This window comes from Euleptes europaea, chromosome 3 (assembly GCF_029931775.1).
Source record: "Euleptes europaea isolate rEulEur1 chromosome 3, rEulEur1.hap1, whole genome shotgun sequence".
NCBI classification, from domain to species: Eukaryota; Metazoa; Chordata; class Lepidosauria; order Squamata; family Sphaerodactylidae; genus Euleptes; species Euleptes europaea.
Window position 1 is genome coordinate 124,437,730 of NC_079314.1, and position 17,644 is coordinate 124,455,373.

Consider the following 17,644-nt stretch of genomic DNA (forward strand, 5'->3'; position numbering starts at 1 on the left):
GGGACCTCAAAGTGGCCTGCCGGGGGCTTCGGAGGACAGCCGCTGGAGATTCGCAGGGGCTCACCAAGCCCCCCACCCACCCACAACCAGACCCAGAGAGCCCAGAAGGGAAGACGAGCCCCTAAGCCCAGAGACGGGTCCCTTGCTGCTCCGAAAAGGAGTGAGGGGTGGGCCCTCGGTACCTTCTCCTTCCTCTGCTTGGCGGCTTCCTCGGCGGCCAGGAGAGGCTTGTAGTAGTTGCTGCGCTCGGCCGTGAAGTGGACCTTGGAGAGGGCCTGCTCCACCAGGGCCACGGAGAGGTTGACGCCGTCGATGTGCAGCCAGCCAATGAAGTTCCCCGCTTTGTCCATGCTCTCCACTTCTACCTCTACCTGCAGGAGAAAGAAGGGAGGGGGGAGTGAAGAGCTTGCCCGCTGGAGACGGGGGGGCACACACGCACACACCCTGGGCATAGGAGGCACACTGAACAGGGCAGGGCCACCCGCTGCCCCCGCCCGAGATCTCAGGGAAGCCCTCCTCAGCCTCCCTCCCGTGGCTGGCAGATGTCAGTTCCCTTGCCTGGGGCACCAGAATCTGATCTCGCAATCAAACAGCTGGGGACTTTGCAACAGGGGCTGCCAGCCTTGGACACAGGAATCAGACCATCAAAGTCAGTACTGTCTACTCAGACTGGCAGCAGCTCTCCATGGTCTCAGGCAGAGAGTGGTCACCTACTTGCCTGGTCCCTTTAACTGCAGGTGCCGGGGATTGAACCTGGGGCCTTCTGCATGCCAAACAGAGGCTCTTCCACTGAGCCACATTGTCCTCGTTCAGGGTGTGGCACAAAGGGGGAGAAAAGAGGGCCCGGGCACTGGTTCTTGCAGCAGCCGCAAGTAGGACAGGCCCCCTTGGTTTGCAAGAGTGCAGTGGGGCCCAGGAGTTCCTGCCCGCTGCCTCCTTAGAGTGCCTGCAGAGGGGGGCCCTCTTGGAATTTAGGGGGTCCTCCTCTCATCCGGGCCTCCTTGAAATGCCCCATGTTTCAGACGCCCTTCCCATCCTTTTTAGACTGGCCTGTGGAGCTCTGCTTCTTTTAGAGACATGTCTCGGGTGCCGTGGGGCCAGCACAGAGCCCTGGGGCCTTCACCCCCAGTCCTACAAGGACAGCGTTTTGTGCCCCTCGGTGGCTGGGCCACAGCATTGGGGAGACAAGGGGCCTGGCGAGGGCAATGCTTGGGGCCTGCGGGGGTGGGATCTTGAGCTTGGGTGCCACCCTGCTCCGTGGCCGCAAAGCCTGGAGCAAGAGGCGGGTGCCGCTGGAGCCCAGCCCGGGCTGACCGTCCGCAGACGCGCGCGAGGGCTTTGGTTGCCGAGGCTGGCCGGGACGGGGCCCCTCTGCTCCGAGGACATAAAGCGCTGCCCTCCTGACAACAAACACTTGTAGTCATTTAAACTGCTTCAAGCTCGATTAAGCAATAAAATGGATGTCTAAATATGCCGGAATGTGATGAGGCTCCCAGGGAAGGGAGCGGGCACACTTTGGGCCAGAGGCAGAACGAGACGGGCTGGCCACGGAGAGCGCGGCCCAAGGCCCTGAGGGGCTGCTTCAGGGGCAGTCCTCGAGGGAGGGCTTTAAGAGGGGAGTGGACATATTCATGGAGGAGAGGGGTATTCATGGCTGTTAGTTAGAATGGTTACTAGTCATGCTGCATACCTATTCTCTCTAGTATCAGAGGAGCATGCCTATTATTTTGGGTGCGGTGGAACACAGGCAGGATGGTGCTGCTGCAGTCGTCTTGTTTGTGGGCTTCCTAGAGGCCCCTGGTTGGCCACTGTGTGAACAGACTGCTGGACTTGATGGGCCTGGGTCTGATCCAGCAGGGCCTTTCTGATGTTCTTATGAGGGCAGCCATGGAGCAGCCAAGCTCTGCCACCACCACCACCCCACCCCCCGTCTGTGCCAATGTTACGCTGCAATCGTGGAAGGGCTGCCCTGGGGGGGGCCTGAGGGTCTCTTACCCAAAGGAGCCACAGCTGCGCAAGAGGAGCAGACAAAACACACTGCGGGAGGATGGGCAGGGTCGTGGCTCCTCACCCCATGGCCTGGCCTGCTCCAGCCCCCCCCCCAAAAGCAAAAGATTGTCAAAAGAGCATAATTCTGGGAGGGGGCACCCCCTGAGGCAAAACAAGACGTGCCCATGCGTGGGGCCAGCCCTCCACTCGCACTTTGGGCCAAGGAAAGCTGCCACAGGGATCTAGCACAACTGGACGGCTTTCCTTCTCATTGGCCTGTGCCTGTCTTGGGGGAGAAGAGACAAAGAAGCCCCCCTCCCCACGGCCTTGGCAATCTTGTCTGCCACCTCTTTACCCACACAAGGGCAGCGGGGCTTTTGAGGAGCCGGGCCTGCCCCCAACGCCACGAGCCCAACGTTTTTGGCACTTGCCCGGCATTCCAGTGGGCACCCTTCCCTGCCAACGCTCCTTGGGAGGCCTGGCCGCCAGAGAGGGAGGGGCAAACCTCCCTGCACCCATTCAAGGGGGGGGGCAGAGAAGGCACAGAGACCCCTACACGGAAAGGTCCGCGCAGTCTCCCTCCCCATCTGTGAGAGTGGAAGCCCCCCCGGGGGGGTCCAGGGGGCTTCCACCCTCACCACTCAAACCTCTACCTCCTTCAGTGGCAGGTGGGGGTGGGGGCTAACTCTAGGAAAGGCGCATGTAAGACCCCCCCCAAAAAAATCTCTCTACGGCTGCTGGGGGATTCTCAGCTGATGGTTGGGACACAATCCTTTTTAACAGTGTTAAGAACTATGTGGAGAGAGGAAGGGGGAGGCAGTCATCCCCCCCCCCCGGTGAAGCCGGCCGGCTCTTCGCTGCTGTGCCTCTCAGATGCACCCCCTGGAACGTCCAGGGTGCTCCTGATCCAGAGTCTCCCTCAGGCCCACGCAGCTGCCCAAAGCCCCTCCCAGCAGAGGGCCCAGCACTCCCCTGGCCTCAAGTGAGCCCCCTCCCCCCTCTAGCTGCCCATCAGGCTTCTTATTGCCCTCCAGGGTGTGGGCAGCAGGCCCCTCCCCTGGCATTGCCCTGGGCTTGACAGCTGCCTGTCCCGTCCCCGCCCTTCGGGGCTCCCTCCCTTGTCGACAGGCTTTGGGTTGCCCGCCCTGCACCCCACTCCAGTGGAGAAGGCGTCCCCTTGGGGCCTCTCCCTGCCCCCAGAGGAGAGAGCGGGGCCTGAGCACCCAGGCATTGCAAGGAAGGAGAGCCCCCAAAAGACAGAGGCCTGCTGGCCCGGGCCTCTCGAGAACCCCTCGCTGGCCCTGGGCCTGAAAGCACCCCTTCCAAAAGCATCCACTAGCCAAAAGCCAAGGGGAAGCGGAGGGCCTCTCTGACGGCAGCCCCTTCCGAAGCACAAGAGGAGAAGGCCTCCGAACGCTCATCAGGAGGGCTTTTCGTGGACGGGCCCCTCACAAGACCGGCTTCAATGAAGGGTGGAAAGAACACTAAAAGCACACCAGGCGGTGGTAAGGAACCGCAGCGCATCCTTTGCACTGCAGACGGGAAACAGAGCCCCACACCTGGTACGGGAGACGCAGAAGTGAGACAAAAGAAGGGGGTGCAAGGAAACCCTCGGGCAACGCAGCAAATTAAAAACCATCTCATCAGTGGGCCAGGAGGAACAACAGCAGGGACAGCTTTACAAATGCCGGCATTCGATGCACCGTGCCGTGAAAAGGGCCCCCTTCCCAGGTGATTGGCAAGGAGCCAACACACAGACGGATTCTGAAGAAAGGATCCAAAGAAGAGTCACGGGCCGGTCCGCCTAACGCGAACCCCGGGTTATGAAAGACCGAGTCCGGGGGACAAGCCTCCTGCCAGAAAATCACCTGGGGGGCTGCCCAAGCAGGCCAGGAGGCCCTGGAGCCTCCTGCGGAAACTGAGCAGCCCAGGGAGAAGGCGGTGGGTCACGGGAGGGATTCAGAACAGGCTGAGCAACAGAAAGCACAGCGAGGGCATGAAGGGACCGGCCTCACAAGGGAGGGAAGCCGGCCCCGGGGGTCTTGCAGGGACCTTCTTTGGAATGGCGCTTTCCCATCTGCTCAGAAATGATCTGAAATGCGAGGGGGGCAGCGAACTGCCCACACTGGCCAGTGACACCAAATTATTGAGGAGCAGGAGAATGAGGGTGGATCGTGAAGAGCTCCAAAGGGATCTCCAAACTAGGTGAGCGGCGGACAGAGGGGGAAATGATGTTCAGCGCACGTGTGGAATGTTGTGCGCTGGGCTCCAAAATCCTAACCCCAGGTATACTGATGGGGCCTGAATGGGCAGAGGCTGGCCAGGAAAGAGGTATTTGGGCTGCGGAAAACACTGACTCAGCACGCAGCTCGGAGAAAAAAGGCCATTCTACACGAGGGATTGTTTGACAGTAAAACGACTGCTTTCCCTGTGCCCTGGCATGGATCCATGCCCCCTGTGCGCCCCTCTTGTCATCCCATCTCAGGAAGGGCATCAGGGAACCTGAAAAGGTGCAGGGGAGGGCAACAGGACACTCGAGGGCTTGGAGGGTGGCACCAGGGGGGGGCAGTCGGGGAACAAAAGAGACATGACTGAGGCACACAGACTGGCCCAGGGTATGAAGAAAGAAGGCAGAGAGACCCTTTTCTCCCTCCGTCGCAACGCTAGAATTTGAGCCCCCAAATGACAGGGAGTGACACAAGATGCCAGGTGGACAAAGCAACCCCCCCCCCCGCTTGAAGAAGGCCCCTTTGTTGTGCAGAGCAGGCGGCAGGGGCTGCTGTCCAAAGGCTCAGAAAGAGGCTTCAGCCTCGGGTCAGATCCGGCAGGGCCCTTCCTGTCCTCCCAGAGGTGTCAACAAAGCAGGAAAAACACCCGTCCAAATCACACAGGGGAAAGACAAGCACAAGCGGAGGAGACGGCAGGGGGTGTGTGTTCCCAAAGCACCAACAAGGGCGGGCATGACACCAACACCCCTGTTCTGCCGGGGGTCTCAGCACCTGCCCTGTGTCTCCAGGCTGGGGTCCCTTTCCTGCAGACCACATGCAGAGAGGCTGGCTTCCAACCGGGACGTTCAGCCATGCCTGGCCGCCCCGGGGACCAGCGGAGAAACCTTCAAGCTGACAGGAGTGATTGACAGGATCTGCTAGGGGAAAGCGCCAGCCCCGGCCCGTCACACTGATGTCTTCCTCCTTACAAATATCTATTAGTTATAGAGTTTATACATATCTCATGTCAATCCCCCCCCCTGCTGTGGCAAGTGCTCTGGCTGCGGCATGGACAGTGCCCCCCCCCCCCCGTGAGTGGTACGGCAGGGCTGGTTAAACGCCTCCCTTTGCCCAGCAGTGGCCTGCTGTGCTGGGACTGACAGCGGCACATTCAGAGGCCGGGGGGGGGGAGAGAGAGAGAGCTCTGGCCGGGGGGGGGGCGTTAATGTGTGTGCCTGAGCTCACAGAAAACCTCGGTGAAAAAGCCACCTCTAAGACCCAACTGCCACCTGGGGGTGGGGGGGTCTGGCTGGCAGAGTGCCCGGTCAGGCCACATTCCGCAAAGAAGGGGCACTACCGGAGCCAAGCGGAAGGCAGGCGGAGCCCTTGGGCCTTCAATCTGGCTGCCTTCTCTGGGAGGGGCTGAGTCTCCCCCAGGCTGGTTTCCCTTTGATTCCGCACGGTGCTCAGCCTTGCGGATCCGTCCTGACCCCAACAGTTCGACACACACGGAGCACGCCCCGGAAGTGCGACTCCACTGTGCAATTGTTGGGTTGCAGGTCCAAGCATGGCCTCTTGATGGGCAGGAGGACCAGCCAAAACCAGGGACCCCTGATCTCAAGGCCCAGCTCCTGAGATCCTTTGCCCACCCTCCCCCCCCCCCGCCATGGCTGCAGATCCCTTTCTGGGGAAGAGCTCTTTCCTCTCTCCCCTTCTGCTCCGGAAGCCCCAGACCTCCCTTGAGAAGCCGAGATGCCGGGCAGCCGCATGGCTCCAAAGACAAAACCCAATCCCAAAAGCCACAGCACCACAGCTTTCAGGCGAGGCCTGAATGTTGAGCCCCCAAGGGAGCTACTCTAAGCCCCCCCCCAGCCTTCAGTGGGGAAGGAGGAGGTGATGGCAGCTTCCCCCAGACCCTCCAAACTCGAGGATGCCCACCATCCCTCTCGCCCCATGTGGAGCCTACCAGTCCCTTGAGGGCAACGTACTAAGGGCACTCTCCCACCACCCAGCATCACAAGGGGCTCTGCCAGGAGAGCCGCCCTTCCCTTTCAGGTAACCCAGCGGAAGGCAGAGGCTGCCTCCCCCACAGGTCCTGCTGCCAAAACCAAGGCTCCAGAACAAGCTGCCCGCCCCAGAGGCAATGAGCCCATTCAATGGGGCATCAGCTTCTCCAGGGCAAGAGCTGGCCTTGGCAGTGCCCACGGACACCCTCTGCAGGCACCTCTGGCATCCCTAGATCAGGAGAAAAGCAGGTGGCCTGGGGCACCCTGTGGGCTCAGCAGTCTAGGGGGGGGCAAGGTGAGAAGAGGACAAGTGTGAAAGGAACAGCACCATTCGAAGCCCCCAATCACAGCCTGTCCAGAAAGCCCCTGCTGATCACAAGCTAAGCATGAGGGGTGGGTGGGGGGAGGGCCAGGGGCCCGAACACGACCCAGCTGGGGCAGAATCCCAGGGGCCAAAGCAGCAAGTGAGCCCCCTGGAGCCAACAAAGGGCTCCTCTCTCTTCAAATCTGTGGTACGGGTGGGGAGCAGAAGAGGGGCCCACGGAAGGAGGACCGGAGCCCCATGGGCAGCCGGAACGGCCTCCCCAACTGCATGCACGCACACACTTACACTGAGGCAAGCAAGGTGTTGTCTGGCTCCGCCGGGCAGGTGCCTCATCCCAGGGCAAAGGAGGCGCCGAGGGCAGACCCCGAGGGGTGCTTGGCCGCCCCTGGGCCCTCCCTCTCCTGACCTCTTGGATTCACTTGAACGAAACCCAAAATGCAGCCCCAAAGCCCTCTCCGGTGAAACTGCTGAGCTGGCGGCAGAAGAGCGCCCGAGGAGAGACAAGAGAGCTCTCGCTCAGCAAACGAAGCAGCCTCGTGAGGCTCCAGAGGGACTCAGGATGCTTGAAGCAGCAACGTTCCGGCACACCGAACCAGAGCGGAGGGGCTGGAACGGGACCGGAGGGGCGGGAGGGCCAGCAGCCCAGGATGCTGAAGGAAGAGAGACCCGGCCCCTTTCACGCCACCGGCTCCTTTGCACCTCCGCAGCTGCATTTGCTACCCAGGGTTAGGATCAGGAAGACCTTGCCCGACCCATCATTCACCCGTCTGGACTTGGCACCACGCCTGGGAACGACACGTTGGCCCAGCGCAGCCTGGACTTCCCCACAGCCCAGCATAGTGGCAGGCCACCTCTGGTGCAGGCCAGCTGCTGGCCAGGTCGGCTGCTCTCGACAGCAGCCAGCAGGCCACTCCCTTTTCAGACGGGCAAAGGGGTGTGGGGGCACGAAGCTTTGCCAGAGGCTGTGCCTGGGCCACCTGCAACCACAGCTGCCACGGAAGCCCTTGCCAGGCTCCCCGGCTCTGAACCACCAGTGGCAGCTGGCTGCAGGCACAGGAGGAGGGGTCCCGCCCCCACCCCCCTCGCTCAAAAGAGCTCTGCTGGCAGCCTCTCTTCACCCCAAATCGTCTTCGCTAATCCTGGCGTCTCAAGTGGAACTTCCAACCCTACCGTGGGATCTGGCCAACCAGCCACCCTTCAGTCCCACGGACTTCTCTCCCCTTCAGTGCTGGTAAGCGTAAGGTGATGCACACCGGGACGGACAAAAATCCCAGCCCCAGGTATCGGCTAACGGGGTCTGAACTTGTTGAGACCGGGAGGGAAAGAGATCTTGGGGTCGCGGCAGACAGCTCAACGGAAATGTCAACCCAGCGCGAAGCAGCGCTGGAAAAGGCAACTCTGTGTTAGGAAAGAGACGGGAAACAAAACGACCAATGTCATAATGCCCCTGTACAGATCCATGGTGTGGTCTCATTTGAAATACTGTGTACAGTTCTGGCCACTGTATCTCCAAAAGGACACTGCAGAGCTGGAAAGAGAACAACCGAGACGATTCAGGGGCTGGAGCACCTTTCCTGCGAGGAAAGGCTGGAAGAGTCTGGGACTTCTCCATTTAGAAAAGAGACAACTAAGGGGAGAGGGATACACGAGAGAGGTTTATAAAATGGTGCACAGGGTGGAGAGAGTGAACAAAGAGAACCTTTTCTCCCTCTCCCAAAATACTACAATCTGAAAGGCATCCAATGAAGCTGATGGGCAGTAGATTCTTTACACAGCAAGTGATTAAAATGTGGAATTTGCTACCAGAGGGTGTAGCCACAGGCAGAGACAGCTTTAAAAGGGGATTAGACAGATTCATGGGCGACAGGTCCACCAGCGGCCACCAGCCAAGGTGACTGAAGGGAAAATGCAGTTTCCATTCTGAACCTGGAATAAATAAAAGGAATTCCTGACCTTCATCCGGTTCAGAGTCTAGGGTCTGTAAAAGGTGACAAGTAGAGGGATTTCCCCCCTGACGTGCAGACTTGTGATTTATACCTATTCATGCATTCCTTTAATTCAACCAAAAAGGTTCTTGTCTCAACATGGCTGCTGAAAGTAATGGCCCCTGTCCTGAAACTGCTGCCCGTCATCTTCACAAGTACTAGTTATTAGGCAGGATGAGCTCTCTGGGTTCACTTTCTCCACCCCATGAATAATTTGTATATGTCACTATGTCCCCCTTTTTTTCTCGTGAAGAAGTCCCAGACTCTTCAGCCTTTCCTTGTATAACAGGTACTCCAGTTTGCTCTTTGGCTTTTTTGAGATATGGCCACCAGCACGGCATACATGACTCCACGTGAGGCCACCCCATGGCCAGGGTGGTAAAGTGGTTAGGAGTGGTGGACTCTAATTTGGAGAACTGGGCTGGTTTCCCACTCCTCCATTCGATGCCTGCTGGGTGACCTTGGGCTAGTCACAGCTCTCTCCGAACTCTCTCAGCCCCACCTGCCTCACAACGTGTCTGCTATGGGGAGAGGAAGGGAAGGCGATTGTAAGCCGGTTTGAGACTACTTAAAAAGGTAGAGAAAAGCAGGGTATAAAAAACTAACTCTTCTTCTTCTCCTTCTCTATGCAAGGGCATTGCAATATTGGCTGTTTTCTTTTCGACCCCTTTCCTAATAATCCCCAGCCCGGAGCTGGCCTTTTTCTCTGCCACTGCACACTGAGTGGGCATTCCCATTGAGGTTTCCGCTCCCACCCCAGGACTTCTTTCAATCTCGGTATCAGCCAGTTCAAACCCATTCAGCACATAACGCACGTTAAGATCTTTTCATTCCAGTGTGCATCGCCTTCCACGCACCCAGCGTAAACTTCATTTGCCGGGTTATTCACCACTCAACCAATTTACAGGCATCCCCCTGTAGCTCTTGGTTTTCACTCTCCTGAACAATTTGGTATTGTCTGCAAACTAGGCCACTAAACTGCTCAAACCCAGTTCCAAATCATTCATGATCAAATTCAATAACACTGCCCCTGATACCAATCCTTCATGGGACCCCACTGCTTACTGCCCTCCGTTGTAATAACTGTCCACTTATTCCTACTTTTTGTTTCCTGTCATGTGACCAATTTTTAGTCCATAAGAGGCCCCATCCTCTTATCCCAGGACTGCTAAGCTTTCTCAGGTGTCCTTGGTAAGGTGCCCTGGTCAGAAACCATTTAAAAGTCCAAGTATGTTGCGTCTACCAGGTCACCCTTGTTGACATGTTTGTTCACGTTCTCAAATGTCAGACCAATATTATCTCCTTTTTTGAGAAAGCTATTACCTTGCTGGATCAGGGGAGTGCTGTAGACATAGTTTATCTAGATTTCAGTAAGGCTTTTGATAAGGTTCTGCATAGTATTCTCGTTGGCACATTGGGGAAATGTGGGTTAGATCCTATTAGGTGGATCTGTAACTGGTTGACAGATCGCACCCTAAGAGTGCTTGTAAATGGTTCCTCATCCACTTGGAGAGGAGTGGCTAGTGGAGTGCCTCAGGGATCTGTCCTGGCCCTGTGTTGTTCAACATCTGTATAAATGATTTGGATGAAGGAATAGAGGGGATGCTTCTTAAATTTGCAGATGATATTAAATCGGGAGGGGTAGCAAATATAGTAGAAGACAGAGCCAGGATACAGGATGATTTTGACAGGCTGGAGAATTGGGCTAAAACCAATAAAATACATTTCAACAGAGATAAATGTAAAGTTCTGCATTTAGGAAGGAAAAATCAAATGCATAATTATAGGATGGGGGAGACTTGTCTGAGCAGTAGTGTGTGGGAAAAGGATCTTGGGGTCTTAGTAGACCAAACACTGAACATGAGTCAGCAGTGTGATGCAGCAGCTAAAAAGGCAAATGCGATCTTGGGCTGTATCAACAGAAGTATAGTGTCCAGATCACGTGAAGTGATGGTATCGCTTTACTCTGCTCTGGTTAGATCTCACCTCTTGTGTTCAGTTTTGGGCACCACAATTTAAGAAGGATGTAGACAGGCTGGAACGTGTCCAGAGGAGGGCAACAAAGATGGGGAGGGGTCTGGAGACCAAGTCCTATGAGGAAAGGTTGAAGGAGCTGGGTATGTTTAGCCTGAAGAGGAGAAGACAGAGAGGGGACATGATACCCATCTTCAAGTACTTGAAGGGCTGTCATATAGAGGAGGGTGCTGAGTTGTTTTCTGTTGCCCCAGGAGGTCGGACCAGAACCAAAGGGTTGAAATTCAATCAAGAGTCTAGACATTAGGAAGAACTTCCTAACAGTTAGAGCGGTTCCTCAGTGGAACAGGCTTCCTCGGGAGGTGGTGAGCTTTCCTTCCCTGGAGGTTTTTAAGCAGAGGCTGGATGGCCATCTGTCAGCACTGCTGTTTCTATGACCTTTGGCAGATGATGAGAGGGAGGACACCTTGGCCATCTTCTGGGCATGGAGTAGGGGTTACTGGGGGTGTGGGGGGGGAGGTAGTTGTGAATTTCCTGCATTGTGCAGGGGGTTGGACTTGATGACCCTGGTGGTCTCTTCTGACTCTATGATTCTATGAAAGTACTCCTAGCATTTGCTGAGGCAGGGCTTCCCTTTGCAGAAGGCAGGCAGATTGATTTTCCCTCAGCAGGCTCTTGTCCCTCTATGTGCCCAATCCTTCTATTTTTGATTACAGTTTCTGCTAATTTGCCTGGGACAGAGGTTAGGCTAACTGGCTTGTAATTTCCTGGATTCCCCTGGACTCCATTTTAAAAACTGGTGTTAACTCTAGCCACCTTCCTTAGTCTGATACAGAGGCCAATTTGAACGACCAGCTACATATACTAGTTAGCAAGCAGGCAATTTCATATTTGAGCTTTAAATACCCTTGGGTGTACGGAACTGCAGTCTGATTAGTTTTCAGTGTGCCTAGTAACCCTATCTTTTATCACCTGAATTTGACTCTTCAGATATTATTCCCAAAAGCAGCAGCTCTGGCTCCACCCCACATTTTCCACACTGAAAACAGACACAAAGCATTCATTTGGCTTCTCCGCCATCTCCCCATCACCCTTCAGAGGTCCTTTTGACCCTCTGGCATCCAGCGACCCAACCAACTCCCTGGCTGGTTTCCTACTAAGTTTGAAGAAGTGTCTCAATGTTTTTGGCAACCCACTCCACAAATTCTGCTTTGGATTGCCTTATTGTTTTCTTTCTTTCTTTCTTTCTTTCTTTCTTTCTTTCTTTCTTTCTTTCTTTCTTTCTTTCTTTCTTTCTTTCTTTCTTTCTTTCTTTTCTTTCTTTCTTTCTTTCTTTCTTTCTTTCTTTCTCTTTTCTCTTCCTTCCTTCCTTCCTTCCTTCCTTCCTTCCTTCCTTCCTTCCTTCCATTGGTCCTTTCTATTTACCTTGCTTGAGGAATTCCACCCCCCCCTTTTAAGAGACCTTTTAGCCTTTTATGGCTTCTTGACTTGGGTTGTTAACCACACAGGCATCCTTTTAGACTTGGGGGGGGGGGAGTACCTTTCCTGACTTGAAGTTGGCATTCTGCCCAGGCACTGCTTTTTATATTTTGCAATCTGCCTTGTGTCTCAGCAAGAAAGGTGGGCTAGAAATGAAATTAGCAAACAAACAAACAAGCAGTGTCGTGCAGTTTTAAATAGCTTCCAGGCATCCTGGAGGGATTTCACTCTTAATTCTCCCTTTAAATTTCCTTCTGACTAATCCCCTCCTTTCTGCAAGGTTCCTTCTTTGGAAATCAAGTATGACCATTTGGGACTTTGGGAGAAACTCCCCCACTGACATCACCGTTCCTGATGGGTGCAACATCTGCATTTTGCACCCACTCTCCTCAGGCCCACCCATCGGGGTCACAACCTCCCCAGCTGTCTCTGCCAGCAGCTGAGCCACCAAGGCCCCCTCACTAACGACAAAGAGGAACCTCGCTTCTGTTGCATGACTCAAACAAAGATTTGCCCAGCCAACGTGAGGGTGCTCCGCACAAGATTCCCCAGATACCCACAGCTGGCACACAGTGAGACAGAAAATGGGTACACGTGAGGGGATGCGCAGAATGCCTGCCCACTTCTTCGCAACACAGAAGCATCGTGGAACCCCCCACCCCGCCCCCGAGATTGCCCATGACAAGGGACATTTGGGGCCAATCCAGGACCCCAGGCCTGTCCTGCTGTGGGAAGCGCCCCCCAAGCCTAGCACAACTGCCAGCTTCAGTGCCCCCTGGGCAAGCCTCAGAGAAGACCCCAGACAGAGCCAGCCTGCTGCAGGGGCCCGGCTCTCAGCAAAGGAAAGGGCCAGAGGGCCAATGCGGGCAGCTCCAGGCAGTCCCTTCTTCTATCCTAACCTCCCAGGTGGGACTGAGCTCCCGCCCCCCGCCCTCCCCCCGACTGCAACGCGGGCCCTCAGCCTCTTTGCAGCTGCTTACTCAGCCACCCCAAAATGTTCCCACTCGCCAATATGGTGGTGTCCTGGAGCCCCCGGGCAGCCAAGTGGGCTGCCCCCCCCCACCGCGGTGCCTTGACAGTGCAATAAGCAAGAACGACTGGGAGGGGCCCCGGCAGAAGCGACACCGAGGCCTCCCCGTCCACAGGGGACACAGCAGGTAGCCGTCTCCAAAGGCTGGCGTCATGCAGCTCCAGAGGCCAGGCTTCCTCTCAGCATCAGTGCATACACAGACACCCCACCACAGGGACTGCCGGAGCCTCACTTCTCTCCTGCGAAGGCCCTCAGAGCGGGTCACGTTTCAAGTACGCCACCCCCCCCCCGCCCCAAACCAAACAGAACCCTCCTCTAGCATCTCCCGTTGATAGGCAGCAGAATCAAATCTCAACCACTAATTGAAATACCAGCCCCGATGGCTCGGCAAGAGATAAAGAGTCTCCATCCTCTCTGCAAGGAGGCATGTTACGGAGATAGGCCTGCAGGGCAGGAACGCCAAGGCCGTAACAGAGGAGCAACCGCAAAAGGGCCCTGGCTGCATGTCCACGTGCAAAAGAGATCCCCTGAGCAGAGGACCACGGCTGGACACAGGAACACACATGAAGCTGCCTTAAACTGAATCAGACCATCAAGGTCCATCCAAGTCAGCACTGTCTACTCAGACCGGCAGCGGCTCTCCAGGGTCTCAGGCTGAGGTCTTCCACGTAACCTACCTGCCTGGTCCCTTTAACTGGAGATGTCGGGGGTTGAACCTGGGACCTGCATGCCAGGCAGATGCTCTACCATTGAGCCATGCCCCCTCCTCATTATGAACAGATGGAGCTGCCATATACTGAACCAGACCCTCAGTCCATCAAAGTCAGCATTGTCCACTCAGACTGGCAGCAGCTCTCCAGGGTCTCAGGCAGAGAAAGGTCTTTCACATCACCTACTTGCCTGGTCCTTTTAACTTGAAATAATGGGGACTGAACCTGGGACCTTCTGCATGCCAAGCAGATGCTCTGCCACCTTAGCAAGGAGGAGGGGTTCGAAAGTGTGCTGCTCGTACTACCCCTCTCTTCTTTTCCTTGTTTCCTACTGAAGTAATGCCATTTGTCTTCATTACCTTCACACTCTACATCACGCCTAGGATGCTCCCCTCATTCAGATGTTGGTCACCCCAGTGGTAGCCCGCTGCTCATTAGCAGTCTCATATTGATTGTATCAACCCACCTTGCACTCATTAGATGTCTTTTCATATGAAACGCGACTGATTTATCCTGTGTGATCTGCTTGGAGTGTCCGTGAGAAAGGGGGACTATCGATACAGCAAGAGAGCGAGCAAATAAATAAATAAGGATGGTGGGGGGGGGGAGAGACGCCTCGATGCAGGCAGGCTTGCCTGGCAGAATTGCCGCAGGGCCTGCTGAGATTTATTTATTTAATTAATTGGGCTTTTTATGCCGCCCTTTCCTGACCAGGTCAGGCGCAGAGCGGCTCACAAAGAGTTTCGGCACAGTTTAAAGTCAACCACGTTTACAATTAAAACTAGAACATGGCTTAAAAAATCTAGGCACCCTAAAACCATAAGCAGCATGTAATGGCATTAGCGAGAAACCATGCAGAGGGAAATATAAGGGAATAAACATATTCTAACAAAAGAGGATGCCATAAGATACAAAAGGAATAAAATTGGGCAAATTTACATTCCACTTCTCATGAGGAGGCTAAAGGCAGAGGCTCACATGAAGACACATGAACACATGAGGCTGCCTTATACTGGATCAGACCCTCGGTTCATCAAAGTCAGTCTTGGTCTACTCAGACCGGCAGCGGCTCTCCAGGGTCTCCGGCGGAGGTCTTTCACATCACCTACTTGCTTGATCCCTTTAACTGGAGATGCCACTGGGGATTGAACCTGGGACCTTCTGCATGCCAAGCAGATGCTCTGCCACTGAGCCACAGCCCCTCCCCACAGCTCTACCACTGAGCCACAGCTCCTTGGCTTTCCACACATTTTCAAGCCAACTTCAAGAGCCCTTTAAAAATAACAATGAAATTAACAATTTATAGGAAACTGAAGTCTAGGCCAATTCTCCATGCCATGTTTATGTAGCACAAGGCAATCAACCACTTAAAAAAAAAAAAAACCACAGCCAATTATGGCCGATGCAGAAGCTCACTCAACTAACCAAGAACTACCTTGGAGAGAGGGAGACTGACAGTCAGTGACTTTGTGAGATACCAAAGCCAGGCCTCCAGGCCGAGCTACCTTTCAGCTTTTAAAATTTTATTCAGAGGACGAGCCCGTTTCTCACTCAAGAACAACAACTACAGTGATGTAGCGGAAACACGTTTGCATTCTTCATGATCCTCCAGTCAGCCACATTGCATTCCAAGAATCACAGGTGGCTCCTATGTGAGCCCAAAGCGTGTACAGAATAAAAGCAACTACCTGCTTCTAAACATTTATTGGGTGAAAAGATTACTAAATAGCTGCAGGGAGGAAATGCTCGTGGAATATTCTGAGCACGCCACAGGGCTGTTGAAGGGCACCGCGTTCTCATTCAGTCGAGCCAATCTGGGTCTTCTCTGCACTCTGCACATGGGATGAAACACACGTGCCGCATCCACTGTGAGACCAGCCAGGGCCACCCACTGCCCCTTGGTGCTCAGAACAACAAGCGTACAGCCAAGACAGGCTCAGACAGGGGGCCACCCCTGATGTAGATGGAGTCTCCATGTAGCTGTGCTAGGAGTGGCCACATCTGAGAAACCTCAGCCATGCTGATGCTAAGGGCCCCAAACAGGCACATTTACACCCAGGCATCTCAGATGCACCGTCTTCATAGAATCACAGAAATCATAGAATCATAGAGTTGGAAGGGACCACCAGGGTCATCTAGTCCAACCCCCTGCACAACGCAGGAAATTCACAACTACCTCCCACACAGTGACCCCTACTCCATGCCCAGAAGATGGCCAAGATGCCCTCCCTCTCATGATCTGTCCTTAGGCAGATGATGAGAGGGAGGGCATCTTGGCCATCTTCTGGTCACTAGGTGTGGGGGGGGAGGTAGTTGTGAATTTCCTGCATTGTGCAGGGGGTTGGACTTGATGACCCTGGTGGTCCCTTCCAACTCTATGATTCTGTGAGGTCACAGAATCAGCATTGCTGACAGATGGCCATCTAGCCTCTGCTTAAAAACCTCCAGGGAAGGAGAGCTCGCCACCTCCTGAGGAAACCTGTTCCACTGAGGAACCGCTCTGTTAGAAAATTCTTCCTAATGTCTAGACGGAAACTCTTTTGATTTATTTTCAACCCACTGGTTCTGGTCTGACCTTCTGGGGCAAAAGAAAACAACTCAGCACCATTCTTTATATGACAGCCCTTCAAGTCCTTGGAAGTCTAAACTTGGGGGCTGCACACCCGACTTAAAAAAAGGTCAGATGCCAGGGCGGACGAGATCAAGTCCCGGACGTCTCCCTTCCCGAGCCCGTGGGATGGAGAGGATCGGAATCCTAAATGGGGAGAGCAAAGGAAGGCAAGAGAGCTGTGGGGCCCAGCCACTTTGGCCAGCAGGGGCAGACAACAGCAAAAGGGTTCCCAAACAGGGGAAGGGGGAGCCGACGTGCCCCAAGCCGCCTGCCGCCACAGCAAAGGCTGAAGTGGGGAACGGAGGCCTGGGTGGTGGGTCTCCTCAGCTGGCCACTGTGGGAAACGGGATGCAGCCCTCGAGGGCGCTTCGGCCTGATCCAGCACACGTGAGCAGGAAAGAAAAGCAGCTGCGTCCCCTGAACACGGAGGGTCTTCCTTGGCTTGGAACCAGAGGGGGCTCAGGGTGCCCATTGCTGCCCTGCTAAGCCTCAGCGCAACTGAGCCCCACGAGGAGTTGGCAACTGCCCCCCCTGTGACAGAAGCCACCCCCTTCAGGGGCTGACACAAAGGCCCCTTTGAAAGCTGTGGCTCCCGTGGCAGCCGGCCAGCCAAGCATGCATGCAGGTGGCATGCCAACCAGCTCCGGCAAACCAACCCCCACCGGGAGTGGGGCTGAGCTGGGGAGGGGAGGCAAGCAGCCAGGGATGCCCCCCCCCAGAATCCCTCAGCCCATGGCATGCCGGTGATTGGACCCACACTTGGTGCCCCCCCCCACCTATGCCCCAAGAGAAACCCCGCTCGGCAGCCCTCCATGTCTGCTCCCCCCCACCGGCCCCTGGCACTCCGCTCCAGGCAGGGCCCTGAGGACCTGGGGGAGGGGCAGCTTCCGCAAGCAGGAGGACGGGCCCAGGAGGGGGGGGGCTCTCCGGCTTTCCCCAGAGGCTGAGGAGAGGCAGGAGAGAAAGGGAGGCCAAGGCCCAGCCTCAGAGCCGGGGGGGGGGGCACATCGTTCCCTGGGAGATGCAGCCCCTCTGAAGGATGGGAGCCTGCGCCCGTCCCCCCCCCCCCACACATATAGCTGGCACAACGGCATCCTGGCAGGCTCGGCTCTGGCCAGGGCGAAGGAGGGGAGGCATGCCGGTTGTTGTTTTTTGGGGGACGCTTCTTGCATCTCAAGGCAACTGATGCCCCCCCCCATGAAGGTGGGGGGAGCGCTGAGGAGCCACCTGCCTCTCTGTCATCTGCTGAAGCAAAGTCCCCCCCCCTTGGGGCGGAGATGCTTTTGTTGCCTTCGGTGAGAAATCCACCCCCCAATAAAATCAGGGGC

The 17,644-nt window shown here is 55.6% G+C and overlaps 1 protein-coding gene across 1 annotated transcript in view; it reads right to left on the bottom strand.

The window, feature by feature from the left end:
- The window catches only part of SND1 (staphylococcal nuclease and tudor domain containing 1), a 229,722-nt gene that overhangs the window by 11,901 nt on the left and 200,177 nt on the right, over positions 1 to 17,644 (bottom strand). Inside the window, exon 17 of the mRNA XM_056845986.1 lies at positions 183 to 371. Within this exon, the coding sequence (XP_056701964.1) occupies positions 183 to 371 (189 nt within the window). The remainder of the gene's footprint in view (positions 1 to 182; positions 372 to 17,644) is intronic.